Source organism: Tamandua tetradactyla, chromosome 7 (genome assembly GCF_023851605.1).
Source record: "Tamandua tetradactyla isolate mTamTet1 chromosome 7, mTamTet1.pri, whole genome shotgun sequence".
Lineage (NCBI taxonomy): Eukaryota > Metazoa > Chordata > Mammalia > Pilosa > Myrmecophagidae > Tamandua > Tamandua tetradactyla.
The window spans coordinates 166,545,929-166,566,058 of NC_135333.1; the positions used below are offsets into that span (position 1 = coordinate 166,545,929).

At 38.6% G+C, this 20,130-nt stretch overlaps 1 protein-coding gene across 1 annotated transcript in view; it reads left to right on the plus strand.

Annotated features, from left to right (window-relative positions):
* The first annotated feature begins 4,735 nt into the window (after window positions 1-4,735).
* The window catches only part of CFAP54 (cilia and flagella associated protein 54), a 335,670-nt gene continuing 320,275 nt past the window's right edge, over window positions 4,736-20,130 (plus strand). The window contains exons 1-4 of the mRNA XM_077111714.1: window positions 4,736-5,131; window positions 10,350-10,455; window positions 12,855-12,998; window positions 16,517-16,688. Of these exons, the coding sequence (XP_076967829.1) occupies window positions 4,800-5,131; window positions 10,350-10,455; window positions 12,855-12,998; window positions 16,517-16,688 (754 nt within the window). The 5' untranslated portion in view covers window positions 4,736-4,799. The remainder of the gene's footprint in view (window positions 5,132-10,349; window positions 10,456-12,854; window positions 12,999-16,516; window positions 16,689-20,130) is intronic.

A 20,130-nucleotide genomic window follows, 5' to 3' on the forward strand; every position in this document is an offset into this window, starting at 1 on the left:
GGCAGTGCTGGCCTGACTGGATAACTGGGGACTAACACCTGGCCAAGTTGACACATGAACCTAACCATCACACCTTCCATCCCCCACCTTTTGGTTGTATTTGTTATAATTATATTATTATTCATTGTACAATGAAAACCATAGGTTTATCATTACTTTTTAAAATTTATTTATTTTTTATTTTTTACATGGGCAGGCACTGGGAATCGAACCCAGGTCCTCTGGCATCGCAGGCAAGCATTCCTGCCTGCTCAGCCACCGTGGCCCGCCCATGACTTTTTATGCACTTGCATTTTAGAGTCTGTAAGAAGTAAAAAGTAGAGTTACACACCAAAAAGTTCAGTATAAGAGTACTGGCATTTATAATTAGTTACATGGTTCCCTTTACTGGCGGTTTTTATGTCTTTGTACTACTTTGGTCCTCTGTCTAGTGTTCTTTCCCTTCACTCTGAAGAAGTCCTTTCAGCATTGCCTATAGGGCAGGCTAGTGGTGACAAATTCTCACAACTTTTTAATCTCTCCCTCATTTTGGAAAGACGGTCTCACCAGATATAAAATTCTTCGTAAGTAATTGTTTTCTTTCAGCACCTTCAATATTATATCCTGTTGCTTCTGGCTTTCATGTTTTCTTGTAGGAAATCAACACAAATCTTATTGGAACTTCCATATACATAAAATGTTACTTTTCTCTTATAGCTTTCAGAACTCTATCCTTGTCTTTGGCATTTGACAGTTTGACTACTATGTGCTTGGGCATGATTCTCTTCTAGTTTATCTTGCTTGGGGTTTATAAGGATGCCTGGATATGCATATTCATGTATTTCATTAAATTTGTCAAGCTTCCTGCCATTGTGTTTTTTAATTTTCCTTCTGCCTTTTCTCTCTTTTCCTTCTGGGACCTCCATAGTATTTTCACTGGTATGCTTGATGATGCCCCACAGGTCTCTTAGGTTCTGTTTCCTTTTTGAATTTTTATTGTTTTTATTTCTTGGCCTGAATAATTTCTATTGTCTTATTTGCTTCATGCTCACTGACTCTTTTGCCAGCTCTAATCTGCTGTTGAATCCCTCTAGGGAATTTTTCATTTCAGTAATTGTGGTCTTAAACCCCAGTATTTCTATTTGGTTCCTTTAAAAAAATTTTATCGCTTAATGAAATTTTCTTATTGTTCACTCATTGTTTTCCTAATAACTTTAGATATTTCTCCATGTTTTCCATTTTCTCTTTGAACACATTGAAAATCATTTTTTTAAAAAATGTTTGTCCATTATGTCCAAAGTCTGGTCTTCTTTGTTGATGTCTTCTGGATTTTTATCTTCTTCCTTTGCATAGGATATCATTTCCTTTTTTTTCTTCTTATAATCTTTTGTGGCACATTGTACATTTTTATGTATATTTATATATGCTGTATGGTGGGGGTCACATTTCATTCCTTTTTTCATGTGAATATCCCATTATTGCAGCACCATTTGTTGATTTTTTTTTTTTTTTTGGTGGGAAAAATACATGGGCTGGGTGTATATTTTTATATTTTAGTATGTTGACTTTGGGAATTAGTCTCTGAGCTGTCTGTTCTTAAGTTTTTAACCAGCTAGTGATATGACAGAGATTTCCTTGAATGTGGAGAGCTAACAAAAACAAATAATCCAATGCAAAAAGCATCTTTCACAGTTTTTGCAAATTGGCTCTGTGTCAGCTGATGCTCTCGTTCAGAGGTTATCCCCCCTGGGGAGAAGCTTGGCTTGAAGTGAAAGTGACACGCCGGACCCTCTCCACTTACTCTGAGCCTGGGTATGGCCTTGGGCTTGTACTCACTCATGGTCTTAGGAATTCCCCCATTTACAGGAATACGAATGCCCCTCCACTCCCTATGAAATAGATTTTTCTCCCTCTTGTTTGTTTTGTACATGTTAAAGCAGTTACTACTTTACCCTAGACCACTTTGAGTTATTTGCTTCTTACATTGCTTTTACTGTAAGAAAGCTGCATGTTTGGAAGGGTGAGCAAGGGAGGAGTTTCCTGACTCACTCCAGGTGGGTTGGCACTGAACAGGCCCCACAGTATGCACATTTTATGCCCTGTGGAGCAGGGCCAGGGACCCATAATGGGAGCCCAGGCTGGGTCCAGGGGTGCCCAGGAGGGCCTGGAGGAGGGGCCAGTAAGGACACCATAAGATTCTCCTGCTGGTTTTGGAGGTGGGTTAGCTTGTTTCAGCACTTACTCATTTATTGCAACCCTTTGTTGCAATAACTGAGCAACAATTGTTTTCTGGAGTCTTGAGGAAGATGGCTCTTTCAGTTTTTGGTAGTTATTCAAAGATTCTAGCAGGGGAGAGTCACCCTCGGATGTTTTGTGCTGCCATCTTGGTTGACCAGAGCACTGTAATTTTTTTAAAAGCCACTATTATGAATATATTTGGGTTAATCCAAACGATTAACAACTAAATTAGGTAGAAAGAGCACTACCGTTATTTATTCTTCTCCGACTTCTCCGATGGTAACTCTAGATGATAAAGATTCTTGAATTGTGACAAGGATCCCTGCAGCTGACAAAGGCATTAATTATAAGGAAACAGCAATTTACATTATTTATAAGGCAGCTACTTACATTATTTAGCCCTGTCAGACACAATTGCTGCAGAGTTCCATTCTTTCATTACAGTGGAAAGAATAAAGCAAAGTGACAAGAAAATAGAAAAGTATTGTAATAGCTGCATCTCATTACAAGGAAGATAGCACCTCTACAATGTTAAACATGCCTCAAATATAATTTAAACTGTACAAAATGGAAACTTCTATCTTATCACGATGATGATTCAGGATATATTACTTATTTAATTATTCAGACAAGCTTCCAAAAACTATTGAAAGGTAAGAATTGCTAACTTTAGTATGTGCAAGGAGGAAAATGACTAAAATGAATGTTTCATAATTCAAGTATTTGAATTTAATTAGTTACATTATCATCTACCAGTTGACTTTGAAATATAAGTATCTGCCCTATGAGTGAGTTATTATCTGCCCTATGAGTGGGTTATTTTTGAAAGCCTCCAGATCAGGGGAAAAACACTTCATCTGTTTTATTTTTATTTTCTTTCCTTCTCTCTGAACATTTTCATTTAATTTTATCCTCTTCCCACTTTCATCAATAGCGTAGATAGTACTCAACTGCAAATTATTCCAGCTTTTGATCTGAAGTCTGCAATATGAGAACAAAGGGACAATGAAAAGAGAAAGAATTTACCACACTGATTTTTAAAAAAGTACTTCAATATTTTCCATACATGCCCCAAAGATGATTTATTTCCTTAGGTCTAAATTCTTTAATGGTTTTAAAATTTTTCATTGCTCACTTGGAGTCGAGATACAATCTTTGTTGATTAAAGGATGATTTCTACATCATGATGGTGCCACAATACCTCACTACTCGCCAGAAGGTTCTCTGCCCATAATTCTCTGCCCTGATGAGTAAAATAATCATCTTCCTTCATAGGATATTAGAGTACAGTACCCATGGCATATTAGGCCAGCCTCAGAAATTAGCACAGGTCCACAGAGCCTGCATGAAATTAGGTCAGATCAGAAAGAAATCAGATGATGGGCCAATAAATTTCTTAATCTTAAATGGGAAATTGGGCTCACAGGGTGTTTGGCTCACTGTCTTTATTTTTAAGTGTGACAGCCCTGGTAGCAGTTTTCAGTGTTAAAGACCTATTTTTCTAAGTCATCAAATGTTTCTGGTCCTCCTCTTAGATGACTTTTGGTATTACATAATCCAAGAGGAAAACAGTGTCCCTATTAGTCAGAAACTCATACTTTAAATTAACAAACACAACTTTTACTGTTGCCCAGAATATGCATGGAAAAAACTTCCCTTGTCCCCAAGTATTTCACTCTGAGGACTGCAGTTTCCCCATCAGAAGCAAACTTTCCTAAAATCCTTGTTTAATCTATTTAAAATGGAAAAAAAATATTTTTAGAGTTAACACTGCAAGTTGTTAGCATACATTAATGTCCAATGGTTAAGGTTGAGTAAAATGCTAATTAGTTTTTAATATAGTGATAATTAGGATAAGACTGGATTGCAGAGGAATAAATATTATGTGATCATAATTATTAGACACAGACACCATTTCTATAGTTACAGACCTCAAGGTACAAACAGATGGAAAGAAATGGGTCAGCTGTACGTACTTGATTCTTAAACTGGCTTGTCAGATATTTTCCTCTTTTGGTGGAAAATATCTGACAAGGGATCAACATAGCCTATTCATTTTGAGCACAGGCTTTGGAGCTGTAAGGCTGAGTCCTGATGCTACCTTTACTCTGCAATGCTACACATTACTGAACTCCGTAAGCTTTTTCTTGTTTCTTTTTTGTGAATTGGAGATACTAATAGTATCCTAAGTAGTAAAGCTGGTATGATGATTAAATGAGATACATGCGTCAAATGCTTAGGAGTATTTCTGGCACATATTGATGAGGAGGAGGAGGAGCAGGCCAAAACGGAAAAAGAATGTAGCCTGAATTTGTGGTCCTAAATTTTCGGCTCTGATATTCGCTGGCTCTCTGTCTATTCGCATTTCATACAGGGATGCCAGTGGGCTAAAAGGCAAAAAAACAAACAAACTAAAAAACAACTCAGTAGCATCCTTTCTTAAGGGACCCGGGTCTTTCCTCCTCCGCCCGACAGGGGCCGCTGTGTTTCCGGGAAAGCGCGCGGGACGCCTGGTTGCCGCGAGACGGTCACTAGGTAACCGCGTGTCCACGCGTTCCAGGCTGGGCTAGGGTCGCGTCAACATGGCCGCGCAGGGCGGCTCCCCCACCCCTCCTTCCAACGTGTCTCCCACGTCGGTGTCGCCCACAGGCCTGACGGTAACCCTGAATTCATCCCCGACGTCGCCTTCGAAGTCGCCGGTGGAGTCGAAGGGGAGCTCTCCGAGCCTGCTGCCCCGCCGCTTGACCTGCCCCGACCTCTCGCTGCCCCTGGCCGTGTTTTATGGACCACTGGACGCCAAAAACCCGCTCCTGGCGTCGTTCGAGAAGGAGATTCAGGAGCTGCTAGGCTTTATGAAGAGAAAGAAGACGTTAGCGACCACAGAGGACCAAGTGCATGAATTCCAGCGACGTTGGTAAGCGGAGGCGTGGCGCTGGCCGGACACGGGCCAGTTTTGGGGTCGGAAAAGTTGACGCCGGCGGTGGCCGCCGCGCCAGGCCCCGGGGCCCTGGAGATTGGAACCAAGTTTAAGGCGTGGAGCCGCGTCGCTGTCCCCAGCTTTGATTCCTAGTGAATTTTATATCTCGGCTTCCTGCTCAGATCCAAGTAAAAATCAACACAAATGTTTCGTAACTCACCTTCGGTCTATTTCTGAGTGTCTCATGATTGCTGCTTTAGGCCAGCAAGTTTTTGGCTCCCTCAGGGGTTGCTTCACAACTTTCCGTGTTGCGGGTGCAATGTGGTGTGGGAAGAAAAAGGAATGACTGAGGTTGCCTAGAGAAGTTAGTTCTTGATGCTATGAAGTATGTCATCCTTGAACATGTGACTTGAATTCCTTTTTATATTGTGATTTTTTTTCCTTGATTTTGTGACTGACTTGGCACATTTGTGTTTGTTTTTCTTTTTGGTTCTGTCACCATGTTTTTGCCCAAGCTGCAAACTAGCTGTTTTAAATTTCTTTCTTGTTTATGTTATCATCTTTCTTTCCCAGTCAAATTTACTGCAAAGTAAACAGTTAAGAAAGTAGACACGTGGCAAACAATACCAGAATAAATGAATGATTTTATCTTATGTTATTCATTCATGCATTTGATAAGAAAAAATAGTTGTAACTTGTTTTTATTCATTCATGCATTTTAAAGCTATTTATTTAGCACCTATTATTTATTTTGTTATTTATCAGATAACTTAGGAGAGATGAGGAAAACATAAAGTTAATCAAAGATCTAAACAACCCTGCCCTTATAGAGGGTATACTTTATGAGCATAGACAGTCACTAAACACATAGGCAAGTAAATTGTTTTACGAGGAAGTTAGTGCTAGAGAGAAAAATAGGGCTGGGAATGGGGATGAAGAATTTGAGATGGTTGTTGCAATTTAAAATAGGGAGGCAAGGGCTATGGTTAGGAAAAGTGGCCAGTATTGATTTCTTAGGGCTGCTGTAACAATTTACCACATACTTTGGACTCTTCTCTTCTTCATCTACATTTAATTCTTTTGCTGTTCCATTAGGTATCACAATTTAAATTAATATGCTGGCGAATCCCAATGTTTATCTCCCCTAACTTCCCAGACTCACATGTCCAACTACCTGCAAAAGAGCTCTGCCTGGATGTTGTACATTTCAATATTAAAATTTCTAAAACTAAACTCTTGGTCTCCCTCTCTCCTGCCTGAAAAAAAAGTAGACAAGTGACAAAGAATACCAGACTAATGACTAGCTTTAACTTATATTTTTCATATAAATTATGAAAAATAGCTTTCTGCAGTCACAGTCCCATCTCAGGACCTTTACACTTGCCATTCTCCTTGCGGGCATACTCTGCACAGAAATTCTCACTCTGCTCCCATGCTGTTCTTGTCTTTCTCAAAGGCATTGCCCTGGGTTGAATAGAGTCTCCCAAAAATTCACGTCCACCCAAAACCTCAGAATATGACCTTATTTGGAAACGGGCTCTTGGCGGAAGTAATGAGTTAAGATGAGATTTTAACTCATCTTAAGATGAGTTGAATTAAAGTGGGTCCTAAATTCAGTATGACTGGTGTCCGTATAAGAAGAATGAAATTTGGATACAGAGCCGGACAGTTTAGAGAAAACTATGTGAACAGGCGGAGATTGGAGTGAGGTGTCTACAAGTTACAGAATGCCAGAGATTGCCTACAACTACCAGTAAAAAATGCCAAAGATTGCCTACAGCTGCCAGAAGCTAGGAGAGAGGTATGGAACAGGTTCTTCCATAGAGGCTTCAGAGAGAGCACGGTCCTTGGTTTCAAACCTCTGGCCTCCAAAACTGAGAATAAATTTACTGAAAATACAGCGGCCCCTGTCCGGAAGGGGAGGAAATACCTGTGTCCAGAAAGGAAAAATTCTGAGATTTTTTGCCTTCTAGCCCGCAGACATCCCTGTATGAAAGGAGAATAGAGACATGGTTTTAACCAAGAGTCAGCAAATATCAGAAACAGAAGTTTATGATCACAAATTTGGACCATACTCTTTCCATTTTGAGCCCTGGGACACTCCATTATTGACAGATTGGGGAGATAAGAAACCAGCAGAGATTTATAAGGTGTAGTCAAGGAGGGAGGAAAACTAAGTGTGTGGCATACTAGAAGCTAGATAAAGGAAGTGTTTCCACAAGGAAGGTGTGATCAACTGGTAAATCCTGCAGGCAGGCTAAGAGGAGAACCAAGAATTGACAAAAGAGAGCTTATTATATACCTAACTTGTATCGATTTATGTTTAAAAAGTTAGGTCCTTCATTAAATGTATGTAAATTAATAATAAACTAAATGGATTCCTTGTTGCCACAACTTCATCTGGGAAATCAATTTAGACTAATTAGCCATTCAATCAATAAGACGTATATGAGGATTATGTAGAAGAAAAGATGGGATATCATTTTCTAAAAGTAATAAGTATACAAGAAGGTACAGAAGGGATTTTATGTATATTTTGTTGTTTTTTTTCTCACTGGCAGCATGTATAGAAGTGAAGAAGATATAAAAAATCAATTTTGTTCTTTTACTCAATCGAAACTAAATAGAAAATTATGCTAGGTTAATCAAAATATGCATAAAAAGCAGAAACAACCTTATGCTCTTATGTTTTATTTGGGATCAATACAAAATAAAATAATTTGGGATTAAGGTTAGCAGATATTCAAACTACATGTATAATTTCATGTAACACTTCTGATTTCATCTTAACATGATGATAAATTTTCAGAAAAGAAATAGGGTACATTCCAAGATGTCATTTTGTCTTTTTGGAAGAAGTTTTGGTATCACTGATAAAGTTAGAAATCAATAAAATTCTTACTTGTGGGGAAAAAAAAAGTCCGCACCCGGATACAGCAACGGGCCAAACAAAAATCCCTGCCCTTTTGGATCTCATATTCTGGAGGGGAAGATAGATAATAAACCTAATAACTAAGTATACTTTTGGTAACCTGGAAAGTGATAAATGTTGAGGAGGGTGGGATGGGAGTGAAGAGGGGAAGGGATTATGGAGTGGGGGACAGGAGATTGCAGTACCCGAAGTAGATGACATGAGCCGATCTTTAAGAGAATGCAGTGGTAACCTGCTTACTCTGAGTGGTCGGGGAGGGGCCCTTAAGCTGTGATGAGAAGGATGCCTGGGGGTCAGCAAGACAGAGAGAGATAAACAGAGGGAACCAGAATCTGGGTGTGATGATCTTTGACAGGAAAGAGCCAGGTACTTTGGAGGAACAGACAGCAGCCAGGTTAGCTAAAGCGTGGTCAGCGTGGGGGTGGTATGAGGTGGAATTAAAGGGAAAGTAGGGCTTTGGGAGGTTTGAGAGGCTATTTTGAAGTCTCTGTTTATTCCAAATGCAATGGGAGACCATTGAATGTTTGTTTTTTTTTTGCAAGAGATTGACCGTATGTGATTTTTGTTTTAAAACATTATTTTCTTGATTGGTTCAAGATGAAGTAAGAATGGCAGTGGGAAGATCATTTAGGAGTCCAGGAGTTAATATTTGCTTTTATAATATAATTGAAAGATGGTTGTTTATTTAAATAAAAATTTGTGTCTTAAATAACTACAGGAACTTCCCATAAGCATAAAAATTCATAATATCTAAAATATAGATTTTGATCATAACAGCAATGTCATTAGAGTGCACTATATGCTAAGAAGTATGTCTTTGTTATGAGCACCTAAGATTTAGATACTCTGCGTACAGTTATGATTTGCTATTTTATAACATTTGAAACCTCCAGCAGCAGCTATAATCAGCAATCCAAAGTACATTAGCTTTTCCTTCTTAGTTAATGTACATTACATAGTGTATATATTATGTTTTTCTTATTTGATCATTATATAAGCCATTATCAACAGTCTTAACCTGTATGTAGAGTTCACTTAAAAAAAAAGTTCTCACTTCCTTATTATATAACCTTGATTGATTCAGCGAAGCCAGTATTTTTCTTTTATGAGTAACAAACCTAGTCATCGTTATTTCATCCGTGAGGTTCGGAAGAATTAACTATTTCGTAGATATAATTTAAGAATTCTAGCAAGACTTGGTGAGCTTCTTGGGTTCGTTGTATTTATTCTAATACTGTGTCATTTCATAAAGTGGTGAGTAAGAGTGAAAAGATGAAAAACCAGAACAAAACAGAAGCCTTTTCCTTTTAAAACTTCAATGGCCTGGATTTGCTATACTTTGGCATTGTTACTTATTCCTTAGTAGAGGTATATATTTTCCTACCCAAATGAATAATTCAGCAGCCCAAGGAGGTAGGAATGCCCTGTTCCTTTCAGCGTCGCTCAATCAGTATCATTTAATTACCCCAGTTAACTGACATATGTCTGTTGAGATTGTTTTACTGATTTTATAATATGTACATGGTAAGTACTAAGCCATATTCAGTTATAAGTTTAAGTATTTGTCCTTGTCTAGTAATTTATGAGATAGGATTGGACAGCAGCTAGAGGAAACCTGGCATTTATCATTTCCGGGAGAGAGGAAAGGAGTAAAGGTTAATTGAATGAATGAATAAAATAAAACAATGACCTGCCACTCTTTGAGACTTTGATTGGAACCTGTTTTGGGAAGGCTGTATGTTTTTTGTTTTTATTTTACTTGATGGAGGGGAGCATAAACTTAAGTGTATCTTCTGGATATTTGAGCCCTGGAACCCTTCTCAGAAAAGATTAAAGTAAGCTCAAAGAAAATTTTTTCCTATGCAAAAATCATTCAGCACATACTTATTGAGTAATTACTTGTGGTAGACGTTCACTGCTCTTGGGATCAGGGACAGAGCAGTGGATGAAGCAGCCGCCTCAGGGAAGTACTGATGGAGTGGATGAGAGGCCTGCACACTGAGCTCCAGCTCCGTCAAGTGCAGCACTGAGATGCTGCTTTACCCTCTCAGTTGGCTGTTGTGAACCTTAAACCAAAAAAATCCTTCTAAAGTGCTTTGATCAGTGCTTGGCATGTAAGAATCTATTATTTGAACTATAATAATATTTATTATTAAAATAATTAGACATTAACAATAAAGCTCAATTAGAAAGACTTAGCACAAAGTATATCTTTAAGGATTGTGTACTCATTAATTGAAGTTTTCTGCTGACTTTAAAGATAGCGTTTTTTAATTTTTACAGCGCCACCACTTTGTTTACTATCTGGACCAAATATGCCCCCCGGCTGCCAGCTGACTATTATAATGAGAAGCTTCTGAAGGTTGGGGATAACCTTTGTCAAATGAAAGTAAGTAACTGCAGAGTAAAAAGAGCCAAAATGAAACTCATTTGGCTAATTATTATTATTTTTATTTTTTTGTTTGATGATGTTCCTATTCATGTGTTTTGAATTTTTTTTCCTAGAAAAAAAAAATGAATAAATAAAAATTCTCATGAGGCACAATAACCAAAAAAGTTTGCTTTTAAATTTTGCAGTTGAGATGGACAAGAGGTGAGCAATTCCTGAAGGGAAAGCAAGCTGGCTGGGCTGGGCCCAAGAGCAGCCTGGGGTGAGCAGGGGTGTGGCAGCGCCCGCAGGACCGCTGAGTCATCGGCTTCCCACCTTGCACAAAGGCCCCAGACACCACTTCCTGTTGTTTTTCACAGAGCTGGACTTGCCCAGCCGCCAACCCTCAAGGCTCCGGCCTTGCTGCTCTGCTCCCTCCTTCCCAGCGCCCCATTTCAGTGACTTCAGCCCACCCTGAATATTTTACTGAATGTGATGATAGCGCTTTCTCCACCTGAGTCTGCTGCTTGCTCACTGTTAACTTCCAAACTGAGTTTGGACCCCCTACTTTTAGATCTGCATCTGTGCCTGGGTCTTTGTGAACCTGTAGTCTTGTTTGTTAAGACTGCACCCACGTCTGGGTTTTTTAGTTGGTGATACTGTGGGCTCTGGCGTAAGCCCAAATTATTCCAAGTGAAGTAGGACTATTTGGCACCTCTAGGATCCTTGAACAGAGTTGTTTTATCCAAAGGGATTTTAGGCCACACAGGAGCAGTATTCAGTGTTTTCTCAGCCTTCAACTTCTCAGCTTCAGTTTCCTACTCCTTTTCTGTTTTCTGGACCTTATTAATCCTGCTGGTCTGGGAAGGAAATTTACCAAATAGAGGATAAGATGTGGAGGAATTTTCATAATGAAGAACTAAGATCTATTTTTTGCTGACAAATTAGAGAGTTATCTTAGCTCATGTAATTAAACCATGGTTCTTAGAAACTTGAGAATACAGGCTTTGGAAAATTGCAGGGAAAAAGTCAGGTAAGATCCAACTTGTAAGCTATATTCATGTGAAGTGAAATAACGGTTTGGGAAGACTCCAAGGAGAGCTCCCCTCCGGCTTTATGCTTTTCCTCCATATAAGGAGCTGGTTCTAAATAGGACAATTTGAGGTTGTTTGTGGAGTGGCCAGTTGGTGAACTGGGTATTTGTGGAAGGAGGAGAAAGGAAAACGCATATCAGAAGTTGATAAAGCAAGGAAATGATTGGTAATGCTAACAGTTGAGAATGTTTCAGGTAGAAAGGCCCTGAGATGATATTTAAAAATTGATTTAAGAAACACAAAGAAATGTTACATCTACTTTTCACTGATGGGAAAGTGGGCCACTGAGGTGCTTATAATCCTGAAAATGAACTTGAGTTGTAACTTTGGTTTCTAAGAAACTGTTTTTATTTTATTTTTATTTTAGTTATGTTAAAGATCATCTTGTTAAAGCTCTTGTTTTGAGCTTAGGTATGAATCTGTTAGATGGATGAAATGACAACTGAAGAGATTCTGAATTAATAAGAGAACAAATAACAAAAAAGTTAACAGAAATACAAACATTTGACTCTGGATGCCTCCCAAGGGGTTAGGTGACTAGACATTCCGTTTACACCCAGTGCGGTTGCTTTTCCTGAAGACAGAGTAAAGGGAGAGGAAGCTCAGGGAGGCTTGTGGACTGACTCATATACACAGGCACTGCTCACATCCACTTCCCTGAAACTCTCCAGGCCAACTGTGCCTTGGGGATTGCAGAAATATGGCATCTTACTTCATAATGGGAGCATAAATTTGAACTAGAACTAATAAGAAGCCCATAGCTCAGGCTTCTTAGACTTGTCCTGCTGCAGCTTCAGAAAGTGTTTACAGATGAGCAAGCCAGGTCGCCATCTGTTCTTCCCTTCCCTTCCCTTCCCTTCCCTTCCCTTTCCCTTTCCCTGTCCTCTTCCCTTCCCTCCCCTTTCCTCCTCCTTCTCTTTTTTTTTTTTTCCACCTTGAGGTTTGGAGGTATCAGAGAAGCAAGGCCAGTCAGGCATTTCATCTACTCTGACTGAGCAGTGGGTTATTGTGGGCTGGGGATGTTGAACTCTGGGGCCTTGGGTTCTGAGTATCTATAGGTACTATCACTCACAGTGCCATGGTGAATATTCTCATCTTTGGGCTTGTGATGGTTCCACCTCATAGTAGACTTGTGAGGAGAATCAAATGAAATAAGGCCTGTGAATTGCTTAGCCTGGGCTCGGTCACAATACGGATGTGGGAAAGGGTGGTGGTGGCACTGGTAGTAATAGTGATAATCAGCAGTGATATTGTGAATAGTATCTCATCTTAATGATAAGCAGAGTGATGTTTTGAAATATTAACCAAGCCCTGTCTTTATTTCAGGAGTACAAGTTGGCCCTTTTACAGTGCTATGAACGATATCTTCAGCAGTTCAGTTCCAGCTTTGATGAGGATAAAGCAGATGTGATTCAATTCAGAACTGTCTTTTTCCCAAAAGGCTTTGCAGACGAAACTGCTGCGCTTACAGTAAGACGAGAGGAGCAGCTAAAACAGCTACAGTTTAAGATTAGATAGGCAATGTCTTATTTAGTTGACAACTTCTAGATGTCTTTCATTTGCCATGCATAACATCTAGCCGTGTGCTATAAGTTGCTTAGTAAATGCTTTTAGTCCTGGGTAAAAAAAGTGAATTTATTAAACTTTGTAAAGGTGCTTTGGAGATTGTGTCATTATAATCCTTCATTCATCCATCAAAACATTATTATTTTTATCATAATTAATTTTTGTAAAGTGTTTTTAGTTTACTCTGGATATGTTGATCCTCGTAATAACCTTATGCATTAGATATTATTATTCCTATTTTACAGAGGAGAAAAATAAGGCTCAAATGGCTCTTGAGATGAAACATAGGTTTTGTTTTTTAAATATTTTTATTGAGAAATCTTCACACACATACAGTCTATGCATGACATACAATCAGTGGCTCACAGTATCATCACATAGTTGGGTATTCCTCACCGTGATCATTTTTAGAACATTTGCACCACTCCAGAAAAAGAAATAAAAATAGTAATCAAAAAAGCTCATACATCCCATACCCCTTACTCCTCCATCTCAATGACCACCAGTATTTGAAACATAGATTTTTGATACAAAAATTATTTGCTTTATTTGACTATACCTGTCGTATTGTGATATTTGCTACCATCGAGTCTGTGACAGTTACCATGTGCTAGCTGCTGTTGTAAATGCGTAATATAAATCACTGCTGTCACTACAGTCCAAAGAGGTGCAGCTTCATTACAGTCTCACTGCAGTCCGGAGGGGATAGTACCACCGTGACTATTTTACAGATGAAGAAATGAGACTAATTATTAGAGATGAAGAAACCAACCCTGTTAATGCAAGGGATAGGGCCGGTAATTGAACCCTGGTCAGTCTAGCTCTAAGACATCTTCCCTAGACCACCGTGCTATCTTGTGTTATTTCAGGCCCAAGGACTTTTCAAGGTCTTGGAAATAGTGTGTGGTTAATAAGCAGAAAGTCTCCAGGCTTGCTTGGAAGAAGGTTGAACAGTTCCGCTTGGCTGTACAATAGGAGCATGAATTAGAATACTGGGTGGTGTGGGTTGAAGCTGTGTTGGAAAGATTACTGAGTCAAGAGCTTAGGAGTTTGGACTCTTAAGACCCTTCCATCACCCTGGCCCAGGCCACCCTCATCTCTTTCTCGAACTGCTGAATTATCCTGCTTGCTCCTGTCTTCACTAGCTAAGGACCAGTGCACTGGTGAGCCCTTCTGTCTAGAAAGGCTTTATCCTAGGTATCTGCATGGCTCATCCCTCACTTCCTTCAGATTTCCTACGCTCTTGGTTTTATTTTTCTTTGCAGTACCTATTTTTATATCTTTAATTTTCTGTTGCTTGCCTTGTACTCTATATTGTGAGCTTCATGAGGAGAAGAAACTGTTGTATCTCTAATGCCTAGAACAGTGCCTGGTGTGTAATAGATACACAGTAAACATTTATTGAATGACATAAATGATGTGATGTTATCAGAATTATTCACCCAGAAGCAGTACACAGACTAGGTTAGAAGAAGACTGGCAGTAGGAAGATAAGAGGCAGTGAAGGCTATGTAAGACTATGCCAGCAGAACTACAGTGTTGGGAATGGAAAGAGATATAGAGATCATTTTTTAAAACTTTTTTTATTGTATAGTATAACATATATGCAAAGCAAAGAAAGGAAAAAGCAATAGTTTTTAAAGCACTCTTCAACAAGTAGTTACAGGGCAGAACCCAGAGTTTGTCATGGGCTACCATACCATCCTCTCAGATTTTTCCTTGTAGTTGCTCCAGAATATAGAAAAGAATTCAGTTTTGGATGTGCAAAGTTTGGAGTGTTAACAAGACACTGGCAAACTAGTTCTCAGTAAATTAGCATTTAACAATTGAGTAAGAGAATGAACGGATTAAACATTTAGTCCAGTAGGGAGCTGACAATGCAGAATTTGAGGTTTTCAGAAAAGTTTTGTTGGATAAATAGATTTGGAAGTTAAATGCAAAGGGATCATAGTTGAAGCATTAATAAAGGAGGATTTGCTGTCAAAATATTAACAGCAAAGTTTATTTGTAAATTCTGCAGAAAGATACATAACATGTTATTTAATGATTCTTATGTGTAGTATCAGAGAGAGACATTATGGCACAGTTTATCTCTCTGCTCTGCCGCTTCCAAACTGTGTGACCTTGAGAAAGTTAGGTTATTTGTTTGTACCTCAGTTTCTTCATCTGTAAAATGGAAGTAACAGAAAGTTCTACCTCACAGGGTTATTTTGGGGTTAATGAGATAACAGAAGGCTTAGAAGAGTACCTGAAATGAAAGAGATATTAGGTATAATTATTTGCTTCTAAAAGAGAGAAACTCTGAAAGATAATGATTATTCTTACACATGAGTACATCCAGTAAATATCTTACTCTGTTAGGCTAATTAATGGTGGCTAGAAATAATGTGTGTGTATTCAAGTAGGAAGTCTACTTGTCAGAGTAAGGCCCGTTTGTGTTATTAAAAGAGTGTTTACTCCCATGATATAATAGTACTCATGATTCTCTAGCCATAAATCTCTCTTCTGAAGTCCCCATCTATCTGACAATATCTTGAGTATCATACACTCAGTGTACCCAGGCTGAACTCAACTTTCTTCCATAATTAGCAGGAAATCACTGCAGACCTCTTCCTTTCCTTTACTGACCACATCTGATCAATAGGTCACTCAGTCCTATTGACTCAAAAAAGACTTAAGTCTTTCTTTTTATTCCTGCTTCCAGAATCCCATTTCAGGTCCTATATCTCTGGATTACAGTTGCCCTCCTTCCCATCTTTTTGTCTTCCATACTTCTGTTTAGAATTAATTTCTAAAGTGTAAATCAAATAATTTTATTCTAAGAAAACCTGTTTCCCTTTGAATAAAGTCCATATTCCTTGGTTCTGACTCTGGCTACCCCATGGTCTCATCTCTTCATTTTAAAGCTTTTTCTCTATCCTTTCAAAAAGACTTCTAATTCAATTGACCTCTCCAGCCATTTTAAGCATCCCTGACATTACATGTGCCTGGAATTCTTTTCCCACTGCCGCAGTGGGGTGGGGGCTGTATCTTCTCCATCTCTGAGTCCCTGTTGCCTAGCAGCATGGCAAATAGAGGTGCTCAAACATTTGCTGAATGAATTGTATAAAAGGTAGTAATTACATATGAATTGATAAATAGGTTAAAATGCCACTGGCTGAGTTTATAAAAATGGATTCAATTCTTGATTTTAGTAAGAGGATTTGTGTACTTTAATTTTGTATTTCTTTGGCTAAGGAAAGTTAGTTTTAACTAACTGCATGTTTTGAGGAAAACTGTCTTACCCTGTTATTTTATGTATTAACTTATTAAAGAAACTAAGTAGAATTATTTCCATTTTAGTTTTCTACATTTTAAGAAAATTTCCCTAAGTTACTTGACCCTTATTCATATTCTTATTTCTATTTTCCAATGTGTTTCAGTTTCATGCTTTGAGCGGCAAAAGTATTTGCAGCTACCAACTTGTCTGTGACAGTGATGTAAACCTGCAGAATAAAGAATCTGTGATCCAGTGTCTGAATATCTTGTCCTCCTTAAGACTTATCATGCAAGTGGCTCTGCCACAGGAGCACCTTTGCTGGATTATTTTCAATGGTATATACCATTGTATTTTATTTTCCATTTTGTCTTTCAGAAGGTTATTAAATACCAAGTTTGAAAATAACTTGATTACCTTGTGATTTTAAACATACTCATTTTATAATAGAATGATTGTTTTAAATTTTTATTATATGTCAATGTTTCCCCATAAGAACAAAAATTTATAAAGCATGTCTCTAGGTTTTACATTGAAGAAAGGATCAGAGCCTATGAGATAATCAGCTTGTGCTTATGAAAAGCGTGGGTACAATTAATAAGTAAATAGAAGTTGGGAAAGATCAAGGGGTTAGATTGGTTCTAAGGGTCATCCATTTATTGGTTCTCTTCTCAGGCGGTTTGGCCAGTGTCTTTGGCATTCTACATACCAACCTTCTCCTACTCATGGCTGGGATGGCTTTGTTTTTGAGGGTGGACCTCTGAAAATGTGCCATAGCTCGTAAGATGATATCAATCTTAGCTATCAGAATGTAGCACTTTCCTCTGTTTTAAAGCTATGAATCATGCACTGTATTCCGGATGACATATTCTTTTTTAAATTAAGATTATGAGTTTACAGAAACATCATGCATAAAAATACAGGGTTCCCAAATACCACCTGATTACTAATACTTTTCATTAGTGTGGTACATTTATTGCTATTTATTTTGTTTTGCTAAAGCTACCAGAACGCAATATACCAGAAAAAGATTGGCATTTACAAAAGGGATTTAGTAAGTTACAAGTTACAATTCTAAGACCATGAAAATGTCCAACTTAAGGCATCCAGAGAAAGGTAACTTGACTCTGAAGAAAGGCCAATGGCATCCAGGGTTCCTCTGCCACAAAGGGAGGCACATGATCCATTGCTCTCAGTCTCTGTTTCTAGTGGTTTTCCCTCTGAGCTTCTGTGGGTCCTTGCTTGACCCCCACAAGGTTGGATTAAAAGAACATAGGCTTTTTTGGGGTATGTAACAGATTCAAAGCAGCATATTCTACTCTCTGGATCCTCAAAAGACTTGATCTTTCCATATACAAAATACATGCATTCCATCACAATATCACAAAATCCGTAAACCATTTCAGTAACAATACAAATACAATACAAAGTAAAAAACTACTAAGTCTCATCAAAATCAGTATCTTAAGGTGGTGCAACTGTGGCTCAGTGGCAAAATTTTCACCTGCCATGCCAGAGACCTGGGTTCGATTGTCGGAGCCTGCCCATGCCCAAAACAAACAAGCAAAAACCCCACAACTTAATGCTTCCTTCTGTAAGTTGGGGGATAGGCAGTGACAGCCCCTGTGTGGAGAGAGCAATTTGCTGTTTTTTACCACAATTTACCAACCTCTTTCTCCTGTTCTTCCTGGATGCTGCATAGTGTTTCTCTCGGCCCCAGAGTTTTAAAGTAGTTGATTCAGAAAGTTCCTGCCTGCTTAATAGTTTGTTCTGGTCTAGGGATTGATTGGTGTATTATCCTCCTCCATGATTTTCCCACAATTTCTCTTGGATAATACATTCTTAAGAGGAAAATAATAATAGCATCGTGTTTGATGTGCATATGACCAGGGTAAAATAATTTGAAAGAAAACATAATAGATTTTTTTCATCTATGTCAAATGAACACATTTTCCTTTGTCTCTTACTCCAAATGATTTTTTTGATGTTTTGATTGAAATTAAACTTTACCTTGGCTACCAGAGATAAGTCTGACTTTTGATGAGATTTTTTAGCTCCATGACTGTTAAGCTTTTGTGCTTGATCATCCTCCAGAGGATCCATGATTCCCTGAGTTGTCAGTGCCACCTCTCGGTCCAGATTGCTCCTAGGTCTTCTCTGTGAGAATCTAGCAGGGATGGAGCAGGAGCAGAGCGTCTGTGCTCAGGCGGGAGCTGGGTCTGACGGTTTCGCCCGGTGGTCGAACTGTGCTGGAGAGGTGGAAACTTTGCAGCTCAACTTCCTGTTTTTCGTCCTTTTAAGATCACAAAGAGTTACACTATTCTTAAAACAAGAAAGATTAAACGTTTTTTTCTATCTCCTACATCCTTTTCTTGGTGTGAATATTTTATTTATATACTTCACATTGTGCTCTACATTTTTTTTTTGTTTCCTGCGTGTTTTTCCACTCAACGATGTGGTTTTAGATTCTAGCCAGGTTCCAGTATATAAATCTGGTTCAGTAACTCAGCCTATAGAACTGTATTCCAGATATTTAAACACTGTTAATGATGGGCTCCTGGTTTGCCCCATCTCTCTAGTTGCACAAACAATTCTGCAATGAATGTCCTTTTACCTGTCCTTTTATGGATGTCCATGAGAGGTTTCTGGGATCTTTGCCCAGGAGTGGGATTGTCAGCTTGTGGGAGACACACATACTCAGTTTCACTAACTGCTATCCCTGTGTTCATTTATTCATCTAAAATGTCGCAGGTCTTATTCTAGGTGCTGGGAATATGGGAGTGGAAAATAGACCAAAAACATTGCTCTCATGTTTATATTTTATGGTGGGGAGTAAACAAAGCTAAATAATGATGGTGATGGATGTTTTGGAGAGAAATAAAGCCAGGAAGGGATAGAGAGAATAGGGGCTGGGCTGCTATTTTAAATGGAATCATCAAGGAAAACCTTACTGAGATGACATCTGGGCAAAGACCTGAAGGAGAAGGGGGAGTGAGCTATCTGAATATCTGGGGGAAGGGTGCTCCAGCTGGGGAAATAGCAAGTGCAAAAGACCCTGCAATTTTGAAACTTCGAGAAATGAGTAGTCAAAAACATATGATAAATTGACCTACAATTTAGTCAAAATACATTTGATTTTCTCAGATAGACTTTAATATTTACAATGTATACTTTTAATTGACTATTACATGCACACATACCCTTGTTTCCAAAGGTATTTAATGAATCTTGATTCTTTAGTAAACCTGTGTGCCTGAAATTCTGGTTAACACCTTAATTCTTAACTAATCTGAAAGCAACTAACTTCAGTCCTCAAATAGCCTGATTGTTTTGGTTGTGGCCATCTTTGATGAAAAGGAGTTATGTGGTAAGACAATAAGCTCGTATTAGGGCTTTAGGTAGAAAGAAAACAAAGCAAAACAAACTTCCAGAGATAATCCTGAGATTTTAAAGATTCTGTGTTTATAGAATCTATTTGCTCTCTCTGCTAGGTCTCTGCAGTGGGTATTTGTGAACCATGTCAAGATCCTGAACGCTCAAAGAAGGATTCAGTTATAGTCAGGACATACTAGAGCTAGAAAGAGTAAAGCCATATTTTTGAAAGACAGAGGGGTCTTGTCATTCTTGAGGCCTTCTTAAATACCCAAGTTTCCCATTACTGGCATGTTTACACAGACTCCTGGCTTGTACCTGAATCGTGTTTTGTGGAGAGGCATGTGTTTCCTGTGCATATCCTTGTCTGATGACTTTTTTTTTTAATTAATAAAGACAGTTCTGCAT